General features: G+C 36.7%; 1 protein-coding gene across 1 annotated transcript in view; it reads left to right on the plus strand.

Moving 5' to 3' along the window:
• ABCA13 (ATP binding cassette subfamily A member 13) overlaps positions 1-22,441 on the plus strand; it is a 519,839-nt gene that overhangs the window by 474,382 nt on the left and 23,016 nt on the right. Inside the window, exons 62-64 of the mRNA XM_036739641.1 lie at positions 3,403-3,537; positions 12,487-12,590; positions 15,178-15,270. Of these exons, the coding sequence (XP_036595536.1) occupies positions 3,403-3,537; positions 12,487-12,590; positions 15,178-15,270 (332 nt within the window). The remainder of the gene's footprint in view (positions 1-3,402; positions 3,538-12,486; positions 12,591-15,177; positions 15,271-22,441) is intronic.

Below are 22,441 nucleotides of genomic sequence, written 5' to 3' on the forward strand. Positions count from 1 at the left end.
GAGAATAATTCACTTTCCCAAGGTCCTACAGGTAGTAACAATCAGAAATGGAATTTGAACCTAGGGACTCTGATTTCAGAGCCAGTTAGCTTTCCAGGAGACCTGCAATGAGATAATGTATTTAAAAATACTTGGCATCGAATGGCTTTAGAATAACACTATGTATCCTAAGGCAGTTTTTCTTCCGTTGTATAGCAAAGAGACTACAATGATCATAGTCTCTATTGGTTTGAGAAGGAAATAGCATAAAATAGCTATAAGGTTTACCTGAAATAGAAAGTAGCTGCCTTATTCTCTCCCTTGAAGAAACATATGACTGTAGGGTATTTAAAGTATTTTCCGGGAAATCCTAAATTGAAGCTAAGGAACCAAGTTCTAGCTGAGCAAGTAAGAGTGGGCCATTTGATGTCCGCTCACAACCAAACAGGGCAACTTTGTTTTTCTTTGGTTTCCTTGCAGGCTCGCTGGGGTAGCAATAACACTCAAATAGAAAAGAAACGATGTATCTATTCATTTTACACCGAAAAGTAGGTTAGTTTAAAGATGGCAGGTGTTATAACAGGAGAGGGGACATACAAGGTTCCTCTCTCTTTGCTTTAGTGTAGAGGGGGACACCAATGGCAGTTTAAAATAGTACCAGAAACATATTCATTCAATCACTCATTCAAAAAACATTCATTATTATGTACCAGGTCCTGCATTAGGTCTTGTTGCTATAATTACTAAGACAAAACAATCCTTTCCCTAAAGTAGCTTATATTCTACTGGGTAGGAACAGCCTATAAATAGGTAAGTGCATTACAAATATATTATGCTCTTCCTTGATTTATGGCAAGATTCAATGAAAAGCTTTAGCTTTTAGGTCAAGCCCTTGCCAATGTTCCCTGTAATGATCATGTTACATGATCAGTAAACTATGATCACAGAGAATCAGTGAACAGTTTTCAGTTAAATGTAAATAAAACTTTCAATAGTTAATCAGATGCTCCTTTAATGATGCACGTAATTATTAGTATATCCCATGGTGATTAAACATAAACTTCAAAGCCATTCACCTAACTAAAAATCATTGGTATCATTTTTGTGCAGCTAAATGAATCTTTATTGGGGTCAGGCTGGAGAAGGGAGAGAAGGGAGCAGGAAGACTCCATGCTCCTGGACCAATATCCTGCCAGATGAAACCATGAGACTGATCTCTGTCCATCTCTTCCATCAGGTCTAATCTTAGAGAAAGGCTCTGCCCTGTCTTAAGCCAAGCCAGTTCCAGGACTCAGTGCATTTCCTGTTTAAGTCATCAGTAAGGGGAAGTGAGGAAAACCAGTTATCCAGAGACTCCTAAAGCACTTGAATTGTGGGTATACCTTATTCAGTCTTCAGGGAGGAAATGAAAGTAGGGTAGCTGAGCCTAGAAGCTTAATAGGAAAAAAAGACTTTATATAGTATATGTACATATTTTATTGTTAGGATACTTGACCCTCTGGCTGTAGCCCAGAGAAATAGTTTTTCTTTTACTTCCAGATCTAAGGATGGAGAAACAGATTCCAGAGAGCTCTGTAACTTGCTAGCTGTGTGAAGATAATAATAATTTTTCACCTTCACAGGTTGTTGTGAGAGGGTCAGATAAAAAAAAACACAGGTGAAAATATGGTTTAGAGCTTAGTTATTATTGTTAATAATATACAGAAGCTATTGGGACAGGCCAATCAAAGGAACTATGAGGATCATGGCAAAGTAGAAAGACTCATCAATTATGTTTCTAGCACTGTGTAAACATGTAGCTCATTCCATGTTAATGTTTAGCACTAAGAGCCTGGAAGTGGGGAGAAATGTCAGGATTAAAGAATAGCATTGTCGTTCTCCAGTCGGGGTGTCCTCTGCTCTCCTACACATCAAAGTAGGAGTTTTGACCTTTGCTGAGTCCTTCCTGATTTGTAACCTGAGTTTGAGGCATGGCTGGGTTGGATCGGTGGTAATGCCTAACAAAAATTGTCGCTGTGCTGCAAACAGAATCTTTGCATTGGGGGATTTTATATGCTTAATTGGGAACCTCTCTCCCTCTCTCTCTCCCCAATTAAGTAAATTAAATAGGGCCTATATATTTAATACCCAAACTACTTCATTTTCCAGAAGACAGCTAGATGGTACAGTGGATTCTATGCTAGACTTGAATTTAGGAAGAATTGACTGGCAACTGGGCTTGGAGCCAGGAAGATCTGAGTTCAAATCCAGACTCAAATGCTAACTGTGTGAACTTGAGCAAGTCACTTAACCTCAGTCTAGGTTTCCCCATCTGAAAAATGGGTATAAATTGCACCTATCTTATATGGTTGTTGTGAGAATAAAATGAGATCAAATTTGTGAGGTGTTTCGTAAATGTTGAAGCATGATATAAATGCTATTATTATTATTGTTAAGTACGTTCTGCCTCAGATACACACTATCTCTATGACCCTGAGCAAGTTAAATTCTTTGAGTCTCAGTTTTCTCTTCTGTAAAATGGGGATAATAATAGCATTTTCCTCACAGGTTTGTTGTGAGGAGGAATAATTCCATCAATGAGCTTTTATTAAGCACCTACTATGTGCCAGATTCTGTTCTGAGCACTGGAGATACAGAGAAAGGCAAAAGACAATCCTTGCTCTCAAGGAACTCACAGTTTGTATGGATGATCAAATGAAGTAACATGTAAAACACTTTGCAAACCTTAAAGTACTCTTTAAGTATTGGCTATCTTCTTCACCATCATCTTCATCCTCATCAGAAGAGGATGCATAACAAAAATTGTCACTGAGCTGTAAACAAAATCTTTGCATTGGGTGATTTTATATGTTTAATTGGGAACTTCCCTCTCTCTCTCCAATTAAGTAAATTAAATAGGGGCTATATATTTAATACCCAAACTATTTCATTTTCCAGAAGACAGCTAGATGGTATACTGCATTATGAGACGTGGCTCTCATGGGACTTGAAGCAAGAAAGACTCTTGACACATGGTAGGAGGGCTGTGCTCCAGGTGATGGGGCCAGCGTGTGTGAGTGTATGGATGTGGGAGAGTAGGATGAAATGGGGAATAGCTCACGGTCTTGTTTCTATCAGCTCTGAATTCCCTTTGATAACAGTTAACACAATTCATTTGAAAATACCTTTGCTATTTGGAAAATAATTATTTCATGTTTAGCGAGGAAACAGCAATGAGTAATTAAAACTTTTAGTTTAAAAAGTCATAATTTCATTAAATATTTATGAAGCACCTGCTATGTTCAAGTCACCTTTACTTTAGACACTGGGCATATAAAAACAAAAATGAAACGGTCCCTGACCTCAATGAGCTTACATTCAGTTCAAAATATACAAGTCATAATATATTCAGCAAGAAACGCTTACAAAATGTCTTTCCTTTAGGTTGCTGGAGAACTTGTTAATCGACTACACCTTGAGGCTGATATTGAAAAACCAGTGAATACCTACAGTGGAGGAACCAAGAGAAAACTATCCACTGCTCTGGCTTTGGTGGGGAAACCTGAAATTCTCTTACTGGTAAGAAATGTGAATATCATCAAACTGATGGTCTTGAAACATGACCCAAATGGCTCGTCCATTTAGCTTGTAATCCTCTGTCAAGTAGAAATGGTTATACCTCTTGTCTGGCTACGTTTACATAAATAACTGAATTTCAGTTTTTATTTATCTTACCAACAGCCAAAAGTGAACCCTTAAATTGGTGGACATGTTCAATATCCAATATATCCCCATTCCCTCTTTCTCCTCTTTTAAGTCTCACCTTCTTCTCCTTTTCTTGGTATGGTGTTTTTCCTTGTGCAGCAAAAACATGGTAATATATAACATAGATACTCATTAAATATTTGTTCACTGCTATGTTCTGTAATCCTGATATATTCCTAGTGGCATCTATTCATTGAAGCTACACGCTGTGCTAGATAGCTTTTCTTCTCAAATTTCCCTGAAATATTTTGTCTTGAGCCCTCTATTAACAGCCCCACACTCCCACAAACACTCTTTTATTATACTTAACTAGAAACATGTAAAACATGATCTACAAAGACTCGATTATTCATATAGAATAAAAATGCTAAATTCCATTTAATCTTTTGTACCTTAATGAAAAAATGCTGGATTTCTCTATGAATATTCTTTTTTATAATTAATATTTTTATTTTTTAGTTTACGACGCTCAGTTCCACATAGTTTTGAGTTCCAGATTTTCTTCCCCCCGCCCCCCACCAAGATGGCATGGAATCCGATATGTCTTCTACATATAACTTCACATTGAACTTATTTACACAATGGTCAAGTTGTAAAGAAGAATTATGACCAATGGAATGAATCAGGAGAAAGAAGAAACAAAACCAAAAAAACAAAAACAAACAAAAGAGAAAAAAATGAAAGGGAAAAAAGGGAGAGCAAACAGTGTGCCTCAATGTGCATTCATACTTCATAGTTCATTCTCTGGATGTAGATAGCTCTCTCCATCATGAGTCCTTTGGAGTTGTCCTTGCACCTTGTATTGCTGAGAAGAGTGAGGTCTATCAGGGTTAGTCATCACAGAATCCATATATCTGTGGTTGTGTATAATGTTCTCCTGGTTCTGCTCCGCTCACTCAGCATTACATCGTGTAGGTTTTTCCATGTTTTTATGAAGTCCATATCATCCTCATTTCTTATCGTACAATAGTATTCCATTACCTTCATATACCACAACTTGTTCAGCTATTCCCCAATTGATGGGCATCCCCTTGATTTCCAATTCTTTGCTATTACAAAAAGAGCTGCTATAAATATTTTTGTACATGTGGGTCTTTTTCCCACTTGTGTGATCTCTTTGGGATACAACCCTAGAAATGGTATTGCTGGGTCAAAGGATATGAACGTTTTTATAGCCTTTGGGCGTAGTTTTTCTAAGGCACTAAGAACACTATCACGGCACAAAGGAATTTAAAATGTTGCTAATTTAAAAGCAGTTTCTTTAGTCAAGTGGATGCAGCTAAATGACATCAGTTAGGTAATACTTGTCATTCATGCATTATAATAACCAAATGTCAGATTTGATTGGTCTCAGCTTCCTAAATTAATTAAGAGCAGTAAAGATCACCATGGTAATTTAATGCAAGGGAAAATTCTTAATGTTTTGCTACCTTATTAGCAGTTTCCCTTGACCATAATAAATGAAAGAATGGGAGGATAGAGATCCTTTCTAAGAAGAAATAAAAAACCCTTTATCCAATTAAAAATTACTATAGCCATAAATAGACTTACAATGGCAGTTAAGAGGGTAGATAAATCTATTAGCTAAATATGATATTTTAGTGGACATTCCATAGTCTTAGTCCTAAAAAGGGACTTATGGGTACCTTGAGGCCTATTGTCATTATTTCAGTGTAGACATTCCTATTGTTGGCTATGTTTTCAAATGTTCCTGGGAACAAATAAAATAACTTTTAGAATAGGAAGGAACCTTAATACCTATTTAGTCCAAACCACTCTTCCACCCACCCCCCAGTAATCCCCATTTTAAGATAAAACCACAGTATTCAGGCATCCAGTTTCTGCTTGGAAACATCTCATGAGGGTGAACCTATCAGCAACCTACATAGCATAATACCTTAGTATTTTGCTCATGAATAACAATTTTGTCTTTAGGACCACAGTTTCATTATGAGTTTATGCAGTTCTCAGCTATAACTTATCATTGAACACTTATTCTTAAGTGTGCACATCTCTGGAGGGAGAAGTATGTAAAACTGGGATCTTCTTAAGAAGTTTGTACAGCATGAAAGATGTTCTGTAGGGTTAGATGAGGACAATTGTTATTGCCAATTTTCATAAAAAGTGAAGAGAGTGACATCTCTGACTATGGGCCAAAAAGCTTGACTTTGATTTTTAGCAAAATTCTGTGACATATTACTAAAAGAGTGGTTGTTCTAGAGGAAACAATATTTTTACAGTGTAGCATGCCAGGTGAATTGAGAACAAGTCATCAAAATAGAAAAGAATAAGTCATAGCAAATTAATCCAATTTTTTGACAGAGGGCTAGTCAATACAGGCGATACTGTATATTATTGAAAGCATATATGGCGTAGTTATGAAATTTGCAAATGATGAAAGGCTGGGATAGATTGCCAATGCACTAGATGGGAAATTCTGTAAAGTTGGTAGCAATCTAGCATGTTGAACCAAATCTAAAAACAGTTGAAATAATTTGATCACACAGGTGAATTCATGGCACTCATTGACTCCTTTACCATCTCATTCCTTAGGTAACATCTGCAGCTACTTTTCTAACAAACTGTTGATCAGTAAAAACAAAGTGGCTCTAGAAACACACATTTTTATGCTGTTCCATTTTGGGCTTCATGCAAAGACTATTCTGTCTAAATGTATATAGCCGGGTCCTGATTTGGAAATCCTGAAAACCAGTCCACCCTCGTTATAATTTTTATTTAGCAATTGTAATTATATTGATGTCGATATTTAGAAAAGTAGTACTTTGGTTTTACAACATCACAGGATAAATGCTTGTAGGAGTTGTGTTCTACCTTTATGTGTCTGCCTTAAAATCTAATGAAACCATCAGCTAGAATTGCAAATGCTTTGCCTCTGCCCCTTTCTCATGTTTGTTGGTTATTCAAACTAAAGCAAATTCATTCAATACATGTGGTCCTGTCACATTGTTTTAGGTAGAAAACTAATGAAACAAAAGAAGTATCCAATGAACTGCTGTCATAAACTTGATGAATATTTTAATTTTTAGGTTCATTTAGTAAAACTCCTTAAGAAATATGTCGTTCCCCTTTCTTTAGTTGTGCTTGCATTGGGTGTACCAATATTGAAAACAACTTAGAACAGGTTATGAGAAAGGAATAGGGTATTTGGCAAAATAATCCTCTTCTTGCTAGCCCTGAAACTGGATATAAGTTAAATTGTTGGTTAAAAAACAGTTTACAAGTATTTGGTAAATGATTGAAGGAACTGAGTTTTCCTTCTAAAAAATAAGGCTCTAATGTATTTGTCTACCACCATGGAAGGGTGAAAAATTATTTAACCATTTTATGTAAGATTAAGCTTGAAAATTTTATAACTCTAAACTGGTCTGTCTTCATTCTATAATATGTAAATTTCTTTCAGAATTATTCTAGATAGTTTTAAATGGAATGTTAACCTTCTGAAAGAAGGATTATTTTAAATGTTTGCCAAAACAATTGGAAAATGAATTAGTTTAAATTGGCCAGCTTTGTGACCAGCAAATGTCATTAACAGAAAGAATAGAAAGGTATACTTAAGTACCCATATGAATGTCATTGGATTTCAGAGTATATTTTAGTCTTATTTTTAAACTCTTAAAGGCATATACCTTAGAAAAGTTTTTACATCTAGATACTTACTATGTCGTTCATCCTTCATTCTTGAAGAAGACCACGACATCAGGAAGGTGATGCCATGATGCCATAAGCAAATTGGATTTAAGTGAAGGAGGGCAGTGCAAAGTCACCAGCCTCAGTTTCTCCTCCAGAACCATCTGGGTCCAGTGGCATGACATAGATCAGGATGGCTGGAGATGCCCAGGATTCAGTGAGAGAACTTGGCCTTTTTAAGCTAAGGTCGTTCCCAGGTTTCAGTTAACTTGAGGCAAAGTCCATTCAGTGGTTGTCTAGATAAGAAATGAGGCAAAGGAATGGCCACTTATATCTAGTACCAAAAAAAAGAACCTAGGAGGGGAAAACCCTCAAGGTTTCTGACTAAAACAGAATCAGTTGCTATTTATATTCACTCTGAGTCATCAGGGCCCAAACAAAGACCAGGTGGTGCTTGGGCTGGAACATATTGTTGGCCAATCAGTGAGAGCCAGAGTGATTTGGGTTTAAGGGATGGTCCTAAGAAAGAAATCTAGTCAGTAAACCCCAAGATATCTTGAGAGGTTTCAGAGATCAAAATTTACATTTCTTTGGGCAAAGCATCCACAGGTAAAGGTATTATACCTATGTGGACTGAGGGAGAGGAAGGAAGAGAGGAAGGAGGGGAGGGTGGAAGAGGGGCTCTGTTGCCTAACTGGAACTGGTCAGGTGGGTCTCCAGTGGGGCAGCATCAAGTACTTCTTTGTTTTTCTTTGAGGGGGGAAGGCAGGGCAATTGGGGTTAAATGACTTGCCCAAGGTCACATAGGTAGTAAGTGTGTCAAGTGTCTGAGGTTAGATTTGAACTCAGGTCCTCCTGACTCCAGGGCTGGTGCTGTGCTCACTGCACCACCTAGATGTCCTAGCATCTACTACTTATTATGTAGTTATGTTAAAGGTATTTGTAGAGAAGGTTGAATTGAATAAGTCCTGCTAGGTGAAGAGAGACTATGTTTAGAAATTGATTCTTAAAATTTTATAATTTTATTTTAATCAGAACTATAAGATTAAATTTGTAATAGGATTTCTGTTTTAACTGATTTGATTTTTTTAATGTAATAGGAAGAACAGTACAGTGTTCAAATATAATCATTTAGGGAATAGCACACACTTACAGTAGCCAGACCTTCTGGACAACAGATTCTGTCCTTTTTTTAATTGTCACTGCAGATTCTTTCTATGGCTTTACATCATCTACCACATTGCATGCATTATTACTGTTTAAAATGAGGTTTTAAGGAAAAGATATGATGATCTGATGGAGATAGTTCCTAAGAAAACTCTAAGAAAATATTTTAGTACCTTTTTCTATTCCATAAATGTTACATAACTATTTGTTATATGGTATGCTAATATTGATTTACCAGAACACTAGAAATCTGTCTTTATTCATGTTCTGGGTATTATTCTGGTTAATTTCAATTAAAAGGAATTATTCTGAGAAAATATTTTTTCAATATTTAGTGAAATTTTTCCCATTAAAATCATTATCTTTGAATTTCTGTTTTTCTTTCATTTGCCTTACTACTTGTATAAATTTTTAATAAAATTTTTTATAATTGTATTTAGTTCATTATAAGAAACTAAAGATCCACTTTAAAGCTATATCACAGTGATAGGAAAAATACTTGCATTTATCTTGCATAAAACCTTTTAGTTCTCAGAATTAATATGTGAATTGTCCTATCAGCTACTTTTCTGATTGCTTTATGTGAGTTATATCTTCAACAGGGGGAAAATCTTTAAATTATAGAGCCCTAACTAATTTTTTGGTAACTTGAAGACTCTATATCAGATCTAATCCTTATATCTTTAAAAGGCTTAATAAAATATGAGGGTCTTTTTTTATTTATAAATCAGTGGCTGAAGGGAATAGAGTTAATAGTAAATTTATTTCTACTACTTTGTGTGACTAACTTCCTGTTCACTGATAAACTAGAGGCTCAGTTGTTTGCGGTAATGTCTTATTTAAATTTAAATTATATATTATTAACCATATTAACTTAAAATTAATATTAAACATTTAATATTATGATCAGTGTAGTCTTAAACTTCACAGGTACAAAGAGAGAAGGCATGGTTAGTTCATGGTGTACATGAAAAAAAATTCTGGGGATTTTTAGCAGGCTACAATTCAAGTGTGAGTTGTGCCATCATTCTGTATGAGAAGTACCTGAAGAACCTAGTGATGGTAAGCTTGCAGGAGAAAAGATAGGGGAGCAACTGTTCTCAAGTATTTGAAACATGGAAGAGGAATTAAATTTAATTTGTTTGGTAGGAGTTATAGAGGAGCAAATTTAGACTTGATAAGGGGAACGGCTTTTTCTAACAATTAGAGTTATTGAAAAATGGACTGGGTTAATCTGGAATCCATTGGGCTTCTCCCTATTAGAGGGACTATTTAAAAGTATACTTTAGCTTGAGAAATTTAGGGCAATAAAGAGAAACCATGAAACAACTTTTGACATACAAAACTAATGAGGGAACAGAGCCAGTCCAGGATCATCAAGCTTTCAATACTTTAATCAATATATGTAGATATTTTACAATGTAATTAGTTACTATTTCAACGTAATCACTAAAGGGAGATACAAATCAATAGAAGTATTGCTTTGATTGACTACTGAATGACATGAACAGTATTGATGGAAGAAGAGGAAGAGAGGCGTAATTAGATTTGGGGCAGCCCTGTTAAATAAGTAGGAAAAAAAAACCAAAAGAGCCAAGTCAAAAGTTTGTAGAGAAGAAGGGGAAATTAGTTCCGCAGAAAAATCTCTATCCTCAACAGGGAGAAGAGCCAGGGAGTCTAATTTTTACACAAAAAATATTAATTCAATATTTTTAAATATCAGAATTCTTTTTAGTGATGTATGTTTAGGGGACATGAAGACTGGATAATAATTAGCATTAGAGAGATTAGCAATAATACATTTTCTTTCAAGAAAGGCAGTAATTTTTTAAAAGGTATAATAGATAAGCAATTTAACAATTACAATCTTGAATGTAAATTGAATAATTTTCCCTATAGAAAGAAATAAGTTAGTGAATAGATCTGAAAACTCAAATCAATTGACTATAGGAAATGCACTTAGTAGCAAAAGATGTTTATATATTTTAGTTTATAGTACTATGGTAGGCATGTTGATATTGAAGACTGGAATTGAAATCTCATATACTGGCTCTTCCTCTGACTATCTGTGAGACCTTGCACAATTAATTTACTTTCTTTTGGACTTAATGTCCTCATTTGTGAAGTAAGGAGGTTGGATTTTTGTGACTTGAAAGGATCTTTCCATCTCTAAATCTATGATGGCATATTGCTGTAAAATCTAACACCCTTAAACTAAGTCCAGAAAACTGAAATTGCAGTGATGACTTCATAAAATCTGAATTCAAACTTGGAAAATTATGTAATATTATCAAGGTAATTATGTGATTGCTTAATGGTACTATTAATGAAAAAATATCAAAATTAAGCAAAATTAAGCTTAATGGTACTACTAATGAGAAAACACCAAATTAAGTAAAGTTAAGCATAATGCCAAAGATATTAAATGTATGTAAAATTATTGAACTCATTACAAAAAGTATTAAATAAAATGTAAAGCATAATGGGTCATTTTAGCAGTCCAAAAATGAAGTATCATATATAAAATAAAATTTTCAAAAAAGGAAATTTAGCACCAAAAAAAGAGTGCTGAAAAGGGGACTTTGCTATCAATATGAAGAGTAGTGAAGGGAAAACTTTTTTCCAAAACCATGTTCTAATTTAAAAAAAAATAAATCTAGAAGGGCAGAAAATTTCAATTCTACATATGGATCATCACATCATAAAATAAGTAAATTAATAAGAAATCAATACAGAGCTTAAAAGTATGCAAATTTATACTTGTCTAAGAATACTTATAATCTGCTTCAGGTGTCTTAACTTCAATTGACAAACTTCCTCCACATCTTGTCAGAGCATAGGCCTCTCTACTCCCCTTCTTTGTAGTCTTCTCACCATGACCTTACTCTGATCATCACCACCTCATCATACACTTAGATTCTAGCCCTGGTTTGCTTTGCTCTGAGAGGTGAATTCTTGCTTTATCCTTCCAGGGCTCAGGCTGCCACAGTTTTCTTTGAAAGTTTCCTTACCAAGCCCACATTGTTATACTCCTTCTTCCTCCAACTTTCCAGAATTCTTTCCCACAAGAATCACCACCCCCCATTTGAGTGTAAGTTCCTTTAGAGCAGTGAACAGTTTCTTGCTTGTATTTGAATCCCCAGCAATTAGCACATTACCTGGAATAAAATAGGCACTTGGTAAATACTTATTAGTTGACATTAGGAGCTATCATTATACATAATGGTGCAATTATAGTGGATTCTTCACTGATAGATAATAATTGAAATATTAATTTATTTAACTATTCTATTGTTAGATTTCTTTTTGTTTCACTTTTTGCAGTTATAAATGATATTGCTCTGAAAATTTTTGAACAAATAATATTTTTACTTTTTTGATATGGATCATGACATTATAAATATAAAATATAAATAATTATGTAAAATATATTCTTAGCAATAAAATTGTTGGGTCAAAAGGTATAATTAGTTTGTAATTTTTACTGTGTACTGAGAGAGTTCTTTACAAAAAAGATTCCCCTGGCTTAAAATTCTACCCACCATGAATAACTGTACCTTTTAAAAAATCTTTCATAATGTGATCTTGATATTATGAAAATTAATTTTTTTCCTTAGAGTAACATTTTGCCTTCTGCTAGTGATATAATCCCGAATTTTTGACAATAATTATAGAATGTAAAGCTAGAAGAAACTGTAGAGGTAATCTCATCTAATTTCCTTATTTTCAGATGAAAAAGACAAGGGACAGAGAGTAAATGACTTGCCTAAGGCCTTCTAGGTTGGTTGCAATGGTAGGGGTAGGACCAGGAGCTTATTACCTGATTCCTGGGGAGACAGCCTTTCCCCTGTGCCTTAGTCCGTATATTTGGCCCTCCACAGTACCTAAGGTTTTGTATTATCGTGGTTCTTCTTGAGTTGCCTCATAAATCCATATTTTTACCTTCAGGATGAACCCAGCTCTGGAATGGATCCTGGCTCTAAGCGGTACCTCTGGAAAACTATAATGAAGGAAGTTCAGGAAGGATGTGCTGCAGTTCTTACCTCACACAGGTATGCTACTTTAGGTTGAGAAATTTTAGAACAATAATGGCTAACTTTTATGTTGGCAGCAGGGACCCAAGGAAAGTTTTATTATTTTTGTCATGGTTGCGGCTGCATTGAGTGTGGTTGTATGTGTTTTGTTCTCATGTGCTTCCAGAGAATAAATAGGAAAAAATAATAATGATAGCTTGCATTTATATAATGCATTGTGGTTTGCATGGCTTTTTACATAACTTACCATATTTGATCCTCACAACAACGTGAGGTAAATGCTATATAGATGATATGGATGTGTAAATTGAGGCTGAGAGAGGTTAAGTGCCATACCCAGGGTCGTAGATAACAAGTGTCTGAGGTAGGATTCAAAATTAGATTTTCTTCCCTCCTAGTCTCCCACTATATGTACCACATCCGCTAGTTGTCTTTAGAATCTGGGCAAATTCTGTAGTACCGGCTTAAGATGGGAGGTGTTGCTAAGTATATTTAAAATCAGTGCCACTAAGTCAGTCAGTCAACAGACATTTATAAAGCATTTACTGTATGCCAGGAACTGGCCTGAATGTTGAGGCTACAAAGAAAAGCAAAAACAGTCTTTAGGCTCAAGGAGCTCACATTCCACTATGATCACAACATGTGTACAACTAGGTATGTATGAGTTATATGCAGAGTATGTCGAAAGTAATCTCCAAAAGGAGACGCTAGTAGTGTGTGTTGGAGGAGCAGGAAAGGCCTCTTGCCGATATGTAAGGTGCAGAAGGTGGCGATTGAGCTGAGTCTTGAAGGAAGCCAGGGAAAGGAGATAGCAGAAAAAAGGAGGGAGAGCATTCCAGGTCTGGGAAACAGAATAGAGTTGGGTAATAGAGGAACTACAAGAAGGCTGGTATTACTGGATTTTAGAACAGTCAAGTGTAGAAAACCAAGAAGTTAGAAAGGGCCAAGGTTGTGAAAGGATTAATCCCAAACAAAATAGGGGGCAACTGGCATTTATTGAGTTGGGGGCCATGATTTGTGATTTAGGAAAATCATGTTGTTAGTTGAATGGAGGATAAATTAGAATGTACAGAGACTTGAAGCAGAAAAACCAGACAGAAGATTTTTGCAATAGTCCTGGTGTATGAGCCTTTACTAGAATGGTGATGCTGTATGAATAGTAAAAATAGGACATATAATAAAGATGTTGTTAAAGTAGAAATGGAAAGACTTGGCAATGGTTACCTGAAATGGAAAATGTGGATGCTTCTGAATTTTATCTAAAATATTTGTCATATAGTGTAATTATATATTCAGAGCTACTATAGAAGGGTCGGTCCAGCTCAATTTTGTCCACCTCTACCCTACCTTGACACCCCCCCCACATACTTTAAAGATAAAATTTTTAACTTACATTTGATGGATCCCAACTTAACATTTTTTCCCCACTCTACCAGGTTGTATGCTTAACATTGATGTATTAGGATGGATTTTGAAATCATGGTATGGCCATTAACTGTCATAATTTCTGTAATTTCTATCAACCCATTCTGTGACAAATTAACTACGAATGATGGATGTTATGAAACCGCTTTGGGGCATAGAATAATATGGCAAAGGTTAACCAAGATTCTATGAACTCAACAGAGATCACTCATTCCTCCTAACAGAAAGGCAAGGGCAGCTAGGTGACATAGTGGTTAGAGTGCCAAATCTGAACAAATCTGGCCTCAGACACTTACTAGCTGTGTGACCTGGGCAAGTCACTTAACCTTGTTTGTCTCAGTTTCCTTATCTGTAAAATGAACTGGAGAAGGGAATGACAAACTCCTGTATCTTTGCCAAAAAAACCTCAAATGGGGTCACGAAGAATTGGACATGATTGAGGACAGCTGAACAGCAACAATAGTAAGGTAAAGCACCAGCTTGATATATTTTATAACAGCAGATGTCTGTTCAGCAATGTGTCTGACTCTCCCCTCTACAAAGAAATAGCTCACGATTTTGTATAGACAGGACAGATCATCCCATCATTACACTATGTACAGGGAAGTTCTATTTATAATAGAAACTAGAGTGGTCCTCCAAGCCTGTATCCTAACCTTTGGATTTGAGAAGGAAGAGGACCAAGAAGTCATAGAGAAGTAGGGAAGGAGAAAATATTAGAATAGGAGGACAGGAGCAACCCTGAACCTTTCATAGGCCTCTAGAAGCAGATGAGTGGAATTCAAATCTCCTAAAGACCAGGACTGTTGTTCATAGCCTACTTCCTTCTCAAACACATTTGCCACAAGCACTTTAGTGATTCTAAATCCCATTCATTTGCAGCCTCCAACCTTGACATATCAAGGGAAGAATCAGGGAATATTTCTCTCACTCATCAGTATTCCATAATATTTGAGCTCCAACTACCCAGTATTTTCCTACAGATTTAAATCTATATCATTTGACATTTGCTTTCTGTCACAGCGAAATGGAACGATGCTTAAATATTATCAAAGCTCTTTCTGTATTCTATTGTTCCTAGCCTAATTTAAAGACCAATTAAAAATATTTGGAACAAAGCCAAGGTTGCCAAGAATATGGCCTAACTGCTTAATGGGTTTTTGTTCCTTATTTTTCCCAGCATGGAGGAGTGTGAAGCCCTTTGCACTCGTCTGGCAATCATGGTTGATGGCAGTTTCAAGTGTCTTGGTTCTCCCCAGCATATTAAAAACAGGTATAATGCTTTGTGACAATTGAGCCTGCTATTACTCAATTCTGCAAGCCGTTTCAACAGCGCTGATAAAGTGGGTAAGGCAGCAGTAGTATTTCTGTTGTCTGTCCTCTTCTCTGCCTGGGTTGAAGTGTAAGAGTGAAAGAATTGTGTTTTTCCCATGAATGATTCTGTTTAGTAACATGCCCCAAGAGGCCTGTATTCAGCATGGATAGTTAGAAATGAAGAGGCAAGGCCCCACTGGGCTGGATTCGGAAAGCTCAACTGCTACTGAGAGCAGTGGTGCTTGATGCTCAGATTTCATTCCTTGCCAAATTAGCTAGGCAGTAATGACAAGTCACTGGAGTGTTTCCAGTGCTTAACTTTTTGGGGGGGGGGCGGTAATGAGGAGGACAGGCAGCTAGGTGGCTCAGTGGATAGAGCATTGGACCTAGAGAAAGGACCTGAGTTCAAATATGGCCTCAGACACTTATGAGTCGTGTGACCCTGGGCAAATCACTTAACCCAGGTTGCCTCTCAGCTGGAGCAGGAGATGCTAAACCACTGCCAAGAAAATGCCAAGTGGGGTCACAAAGAGTCAGATATGGCTGAAAAACAACTAAATAAACAAATAAAAAGTGAATTGGAAGAGACTGTTTTACAATTTTCTGACCTTAATTGGGTACACACCTGAAGATCTCCATCCTGATTTCTGATTGCTGATATGATTATTGCTTGGTTTAATTCTGTGCCATTTATGGCTTGCATTTGTGTTTACCTGTATTGTCATGACCAGAAACTAATCAATCAACCAACAAGCATTTCTTAGGTATCTAGTACATGCCAGGCACCTGTGGTGCCAGGCATTGAATCTGAAAACAAACAAAAAAAACCCAACGAAAAAAATTGAAAAGCTACTGGCCTTAAGGAATTATATTTTATTGGGGGAGACAGTATATACGTGTAAATATATGCACATTACTGATATGAGAAAATGTGATTTCATTGGTATAGGGAACTCTGAGATGATCAGACTCCCTCTACCAATGCAATAATTTGACACCTACCCTGCAACTTATAAAGAGTTACCTGGAGTACAGAGAGGTTAAGTCACTTGCTCAGGGTGACACAGTCAGTTTGTGTCACAGGGAAGTCTTGAAATGTGTGGAAAACACATCAGATTATGGCATTTAAGAGAAATGGCATTGAAGAAGAGGAATTTATTTCCTAAAGAAGGAGACTATCTCCTGTAGCAGCCAATTACATTTTAGAATATCTCTTCTAGGAAGATTTTCCTCACACCAAACTGAAATTTGCCTCTTTATTACTTCCATACATTGCTCCGAGTTTGTGCCCTTTGGCCAAAAAGAAGATGTCTGACCTCTCTTTTACATGATAGTCCTTCAAATAGAACTGGAGCATGCCTCAGAGCAGTTGGTTCTGGCACTCACTACTTGTATGACCTTGGACAAGTGACAACCTCTCATGGCCTTTGTTTCCTCATCAATAAATAATAAGGTGGTTGTGCTAGATGACCTCTAACGATCCCCCAGTTGTAAATTTATGCTTCTACCATCCTACTTGAAGATGGTTATCATGGTCTTCCCCTCATCCTTTCTTTGCCATGTTTTCACTCCTCCAAGTATATCATTCCTTCAACTGATACTCATCTCCCTGGCCCTAACCACTGCACTTTTCTTCTTTATTGTTCAGTCATTTTAGTCGTATCTGACTCTGTGACCCCACTTGGGGTTTTCTTGGCAAAGATACTGGAGTAGTTTGTCATTTCCTTTTCCAGCTCATTTTTACAGATGAGGAAACTGAGGCAAAAACAGTTAAGTGAGTTGTTGAGTGTCATATAAGTGTCAGAGGCAGAATTTAAACTTAGGTCTTCCTGACTCCAGGTCCAGTGCATCTACTGCACTTCCTAGCTGTTCCTATACTTGTCTTAATGCATTCATTTTTTAAGATTGTATTAATTTTCTTAGCTGCTGTTTTACCCTGTTGACGTACATTGAGTTATTCAAAAAGCATTTGCTAAGTTCAGACTATGTGTCATACGCTGTATTAGGGACTGGGGATACCAATGCAATGGGTGAAAAAATCTCTAGTTATGAGAAACTTACATCATAATGGGGAAATAAAAAATACATATACACATATATATCAACAAATCAACAAATAAATATAAAATCAACATATATTTGTTGATTTCCTTATTATGATATACACATATATTACACATACTTATACACACATATGTACATAAATATGCACACATATATAAATATTTAATTATAAAGAGAATTAATGCAGGGTATTTAAATATAAGGTGATTTGGGAGGTACTACACTAGCAGTTGGAGGGGGATCATGAAAGACTTAATGCAGAAGGTAGTATTTAAGTTGTATCTTGAAAGGAAAGGAGGGATACCATGAGGTGGAGGAGAAGGGAATGCATTTTAGTCATGTAGGATAGCCAGTGTAAAGACAGATGGCTGACAGAGTATCTTGTCTAAGGAAAAAAGAGAGGGCCAGTTTGGCTAGATTGCAGAGTACAAGAGAACAAGTAAAGGTACAGTGAGTTTGGAATGATAGTTTTGGGGTCAGCTTATGAAAGACTTTAAAATCTAAGCTGAGAACTTTAGATATTATCCTAGTTCACTACTGCCTCCAAATCTTTATCAATTACTTTTTAGTCATCTCTATCCCATGTGCTATTTGTTTTGTTGAGTTTTTGAACTGAAGTATAAGAGTTAATTCATCACAATTAAGGGTCATCTTATTAGATGGAGTCTAACGTTTAATTCTGCCAAGATCATTTTGGTTCCTGACTTAATTATCTAGTTTGTTAGCTATCCCTTCCAGCTTTTTGTAATCTGATTTGACAAACATGCCAGTTATATATCCAAAAAATGTGAAAAACTGAAAAAAATATGTTTTAAAACAGTTTGAGGCCATGCACGAGATCCCTGGGGCACTCTACTGGAGACTGCCTTCCAACCTGACATCTGAAAATTAATGAGTATGCTTTGGATCTAGCCATTCAGCCAATTTAGAATCCACCTAATTATAATAACATCTAGCCCACATGTCTTTCTGCTACTTACAAACATAACATGAAAGGCTTTGCCAAATGCTTTGCTAAAATCAAGACAAGCTGTGTCCAAAATATGCCCCTGATCTTACAGTCTGTAATCCCATCCAAAAAACAAAATAAGGTTGCTTTGGTATGATTCATTCTTGATGGAGCTACCCTGGCTCTTTGCCTCCTCTTCTAGGTGTTCACAAACTATTCCGTGTTTTCTAGGATTTTCCCAGGAAATTAAAATTAAACTCACTACCCTATAGTTTAGCGGATTCCATCTTAATTTTTCTCTTCTCCTTGTAAAATTATTGGGATAACGTTTGCTATTCTATATAGTCTTATAAATGTTTGAAGTTGGCGTTATGGTGCGCACATCGTTCTGCTTCTTTTTATTATTTGGGTAGGCTTAAACAGGCATCAGTTTCTTCAACTGCAAAATGAGGGTGATTGTAATAGAAAATTCCTAAATTCTCTTCCAGGTTTAAGTTATAGGATCACATAATCCTAAACCTCTTTCTATTTGACCCCACTGTGTCTTCTTCATACCACTGGAAAATTAACCTTTCTATTAAACATATCCAATGACATCACTCCTTTTCTCAAATATCTTCAGTGACTTTCTGTTTCATTTTAAATAAACTAGAAATTTTCAAGTGTGGCATTTGTAGCCCTCAGCATCTGGCTGTAACCTGTCTTTCAAGCTCCATGTCATACTTCTACTCATTGTGGTTGCTTCTATTACAACAATGCCTCAGATTGATCTCAGGTAGTTCTGTTCCCTTGTCTTTGTTCTTGCTGTTTCCTATGCCTGGAGTGACTTGTTATTTCCTGGCCTTTACCTAAATATTAAAATCCTATCTACTTTTTTGAATTGTATCTCATGTTAGCTACTACAAAAAATCTACCCCAAATCTTCCAGTTAGGAATACTCTATGTCCTTTCAAATTGCAGACTCCCTTTTTCATAATCCTCTTGCATCACTCTCATTGGGAAACCATTTTCTTCTACCTCTTTATATGATTTTTAAGCTCCTTTTTTCTCTCTTCCACAAGTTCTTTCTGGGCTTGAGACCACTTCCCATTTTTCTTTGGGGTTTTGCTCATAGGTGTTTTGACATTGTTATCCTCTTCTGAGTTTGTGTCTTGGTCTTGCCTGTCACCATAATAACCTCCTATGGTCAAATTTTTCTTTCAGCGTTGCCCTTTTTTCTTTTTGCCTTTTTTCTTTCTTTTAAATCTGAGCTATGCATCCAGGGTGGAAGGGGCAATGTCTCAGGCTTCTTGTGCCAGTGGCTATAGGCCCTGGCTGTTCACCTGGGGCTGCACTGATGTTTCCCTGAGGCCCCCTGGGGGACCATTATATCTGGTGCTGTGCTGAGTGGTGGGGTGTGAGGTGGCTGTGCTGCTGGAGGCTGTAGCGGTCTGGCAGCTTACTTAGTGCTGAGCTGAGATCCTTGTGGTGATATCTTGCTTGTACTGAGGCCTGGTGGGGTGTTTCTCCATTTCCCCAGGGCTCTACTGAAGCGTGTGGAGGTCTGGCCTACTTTCTTGTCATGCTTGAAGATGCCTGTTTGCCTGGGGCTACAGTGAAGCATGTCAGCCTTTGATCTTTAAAGAGGAAGAATTCTCAGTTATCCTATTTGTGTGATTAAAAATAAAGGCCACACATTGGTAACTGTGAGTCAAGAGGCATACTAAAAAAGAAGAAAGCTTTTGTATTAACATATATGTTATTAGTCTTCTAGAGGGCAATCTTTCCATAGAAAGACAGGTAGTAATAATTAACTGCCTCATTAAACTTGATGGAATGAAATTCTGAAATAATAATCCTAAGATAGATTGTGTTGTCATTACATTATGGCAAGCTAAGTTACTCAATACGTCTTTATACTATCACGAAAAATGGTAATGATATATTCAAGAGGAGAGATGAATATCTATTTTATGTAGACATCTTTTTTTGACTCCAAGATTCATAATATCTAGTAGAGTGTTTACATGTTACCCTAACAGATAAGCAGAAACACAAGGTTAAAGCAAACCAACAATCATTGATTAGGAAGAAATGAAGGGAAGGAAGGAAGGAAATAAAGAAGGAAGAAGTGAGAGAAGGAATAAAAAAATGAGGAAAGAAAGAAGCTTGTGTTCTATTACCCTTACGGAGGTCATACTCTAGTGCTTACACAGTGCAAGCAAACAGATAAAAATGTGATTAATTGAACTTGATGGGAACAATGCTAACAACTAAGGGAGGGAATCAAGAAAGCCTTCTCACGAGAAATGGCCTGTCAACTGAGCTTTGAAGGGAGCTAGAGATCCTACAACGTGTATGTGAGGAGACCATGCTTGTTAAGCTGGAGCAACAAGACTGAGTGTTGATGTTGGAAAAGAGAAAGTAGGGCAGTTTGTCAGGAACATAAAGTTCACGTAGGGAGTAATGTACATTAATCCTAGAAAAGTAGTGTGGATCCAGATTGAGAAGGGCTTTATCGGTATAGCTGAAGAACTTGTCCTTTATCGTGAGGCAAGAGGGAGCCGATGAAGGTGGGGAAAGCACATTCAGATTCGTATTTATCAAAGATGTGTTGGAAAGGAGAGAGATTAGGAACTGGGATTCTAATTAGGAATCTATTTAGTAGCCTAGGCAGGAGGTTATGAGAGCCCACTGACCATGTGAGTAGACAGCATGAGATAATGCAAATGATGTGTAGGTAGAATCGATAAGACTTAGCTGCTGTTTGGATATAGAAGATGAGAGAAGAGTAGTAGGAGATGGCAAAGTTACCAACCTTAGTAACAATGGTGGTACCTTCAATAGAATGAATAAAGTTATTGCAGGGTCAAGAAAGGGGAAAGTTTATATTCTGGATACCTTGAGCTTGAGATGCCTGTGCACATGGAAAAACATCTAATAGAGAGGTTGTTGTTGCTTAGTCATTTGTCACTTGTATCTGACTCTTCATGACTCTAAGTTGAAGTTCTCTTGGCAAAGAGACTGGAGTAGTTTGCCATTTCCTTCTCCAACTCATTTTACAGTTAAGGAAAGTGAGGGAAACAGGGTTAAGTGACTTGTCCTGGGTCACACAGCTTATAAGTGTCTGAGGCCAGATTTTAACTCAGGAAGAAGAGCCTTTCTGATTCCCAGCCCGGTAAACTGTGCACCATGTATCTGCCTTAACAGGAAGATAGTGGTCTTTTAAAATAAGATTTATTGATGTTTTCTGTTTCTTACATAATCATAGTTATCTGAAATATCCCATCTCCTCCCAGATAATCATCCCATATAACAAATAGTACTTTTTAGAGAGGAAAAAAATCAGCATGACTGATCAATACATTGAAAGTATTCAAAACATTTTGCAATATTGTGGACCTCCCAGCTCAACAAAGGGGTAGGTTGGGGATATCATCTCATATTCCTTCATTTGTGTCCTGCTGAGGATCACCAGGCAAGGGTCCTGCCAGGCATTCAAACTGTACTTCAAAGAGGGCAGCTCCAGTCGACTGGCCACATTGTTTGAATTCCAAATGTACACTTGCCTAAAAAGACTATTTTATATAGAAGAACTTACACAAGACAAGTGCTCACATGAAGGTCAGAATAAGAACTATAGGACACTCTCAAGGTCTTTCTGAAGAGCTTCAGAAATCAAATGTGAGACATGGGAGACACTGGCACAGGATTGTCCAGCATGACATGCTTGTATCAAAGAAGGCACTATACACTATGAGCAAAACAGAATTGCAGTAGCTCCAAAGAAATGCGATGGGCAAATTTAGAGACTTCTCCTTCCTAAATGGTCACATAGACTGTTTATGTCTGACCTGTGGTAGAGCCTTCCAAACTCATTTTGGTATGAATAGCCACAGCTGGACACACTGTACATTGGCCCCAACATCACGATGTCATTTTGATCCTCTTCAAACACGAATGAATGACAAACAACATCAAACAGCTTGATCTTTAAAATTTGGTCATAGAGTGTAGTCATTCTTTCTACCTACACTATAGTTATTGTGTATATTGTTTTCTTTATTCTGCTGACTTTACTTTGCATCAATTAATAAAGATATTTCCATGCTTTTCTGCATTCATGCAAATATTTTTT

Source organism: Trichosurus vulpecula, chromosome 9 (genome assembly GCF_011100635.1).
Source record: "Trichosurus vulpecula isolate mTriVul1 chromosome 9, mTriVul1.pri, whole genome shotgun sequence".
Taxonomy (NCBI): Eukaryota; Metazoa; Chordata; class Mammalia; order Diprotodontia; family Phalangeridae; genus Trichosurus; species Trichosurus vulpecula.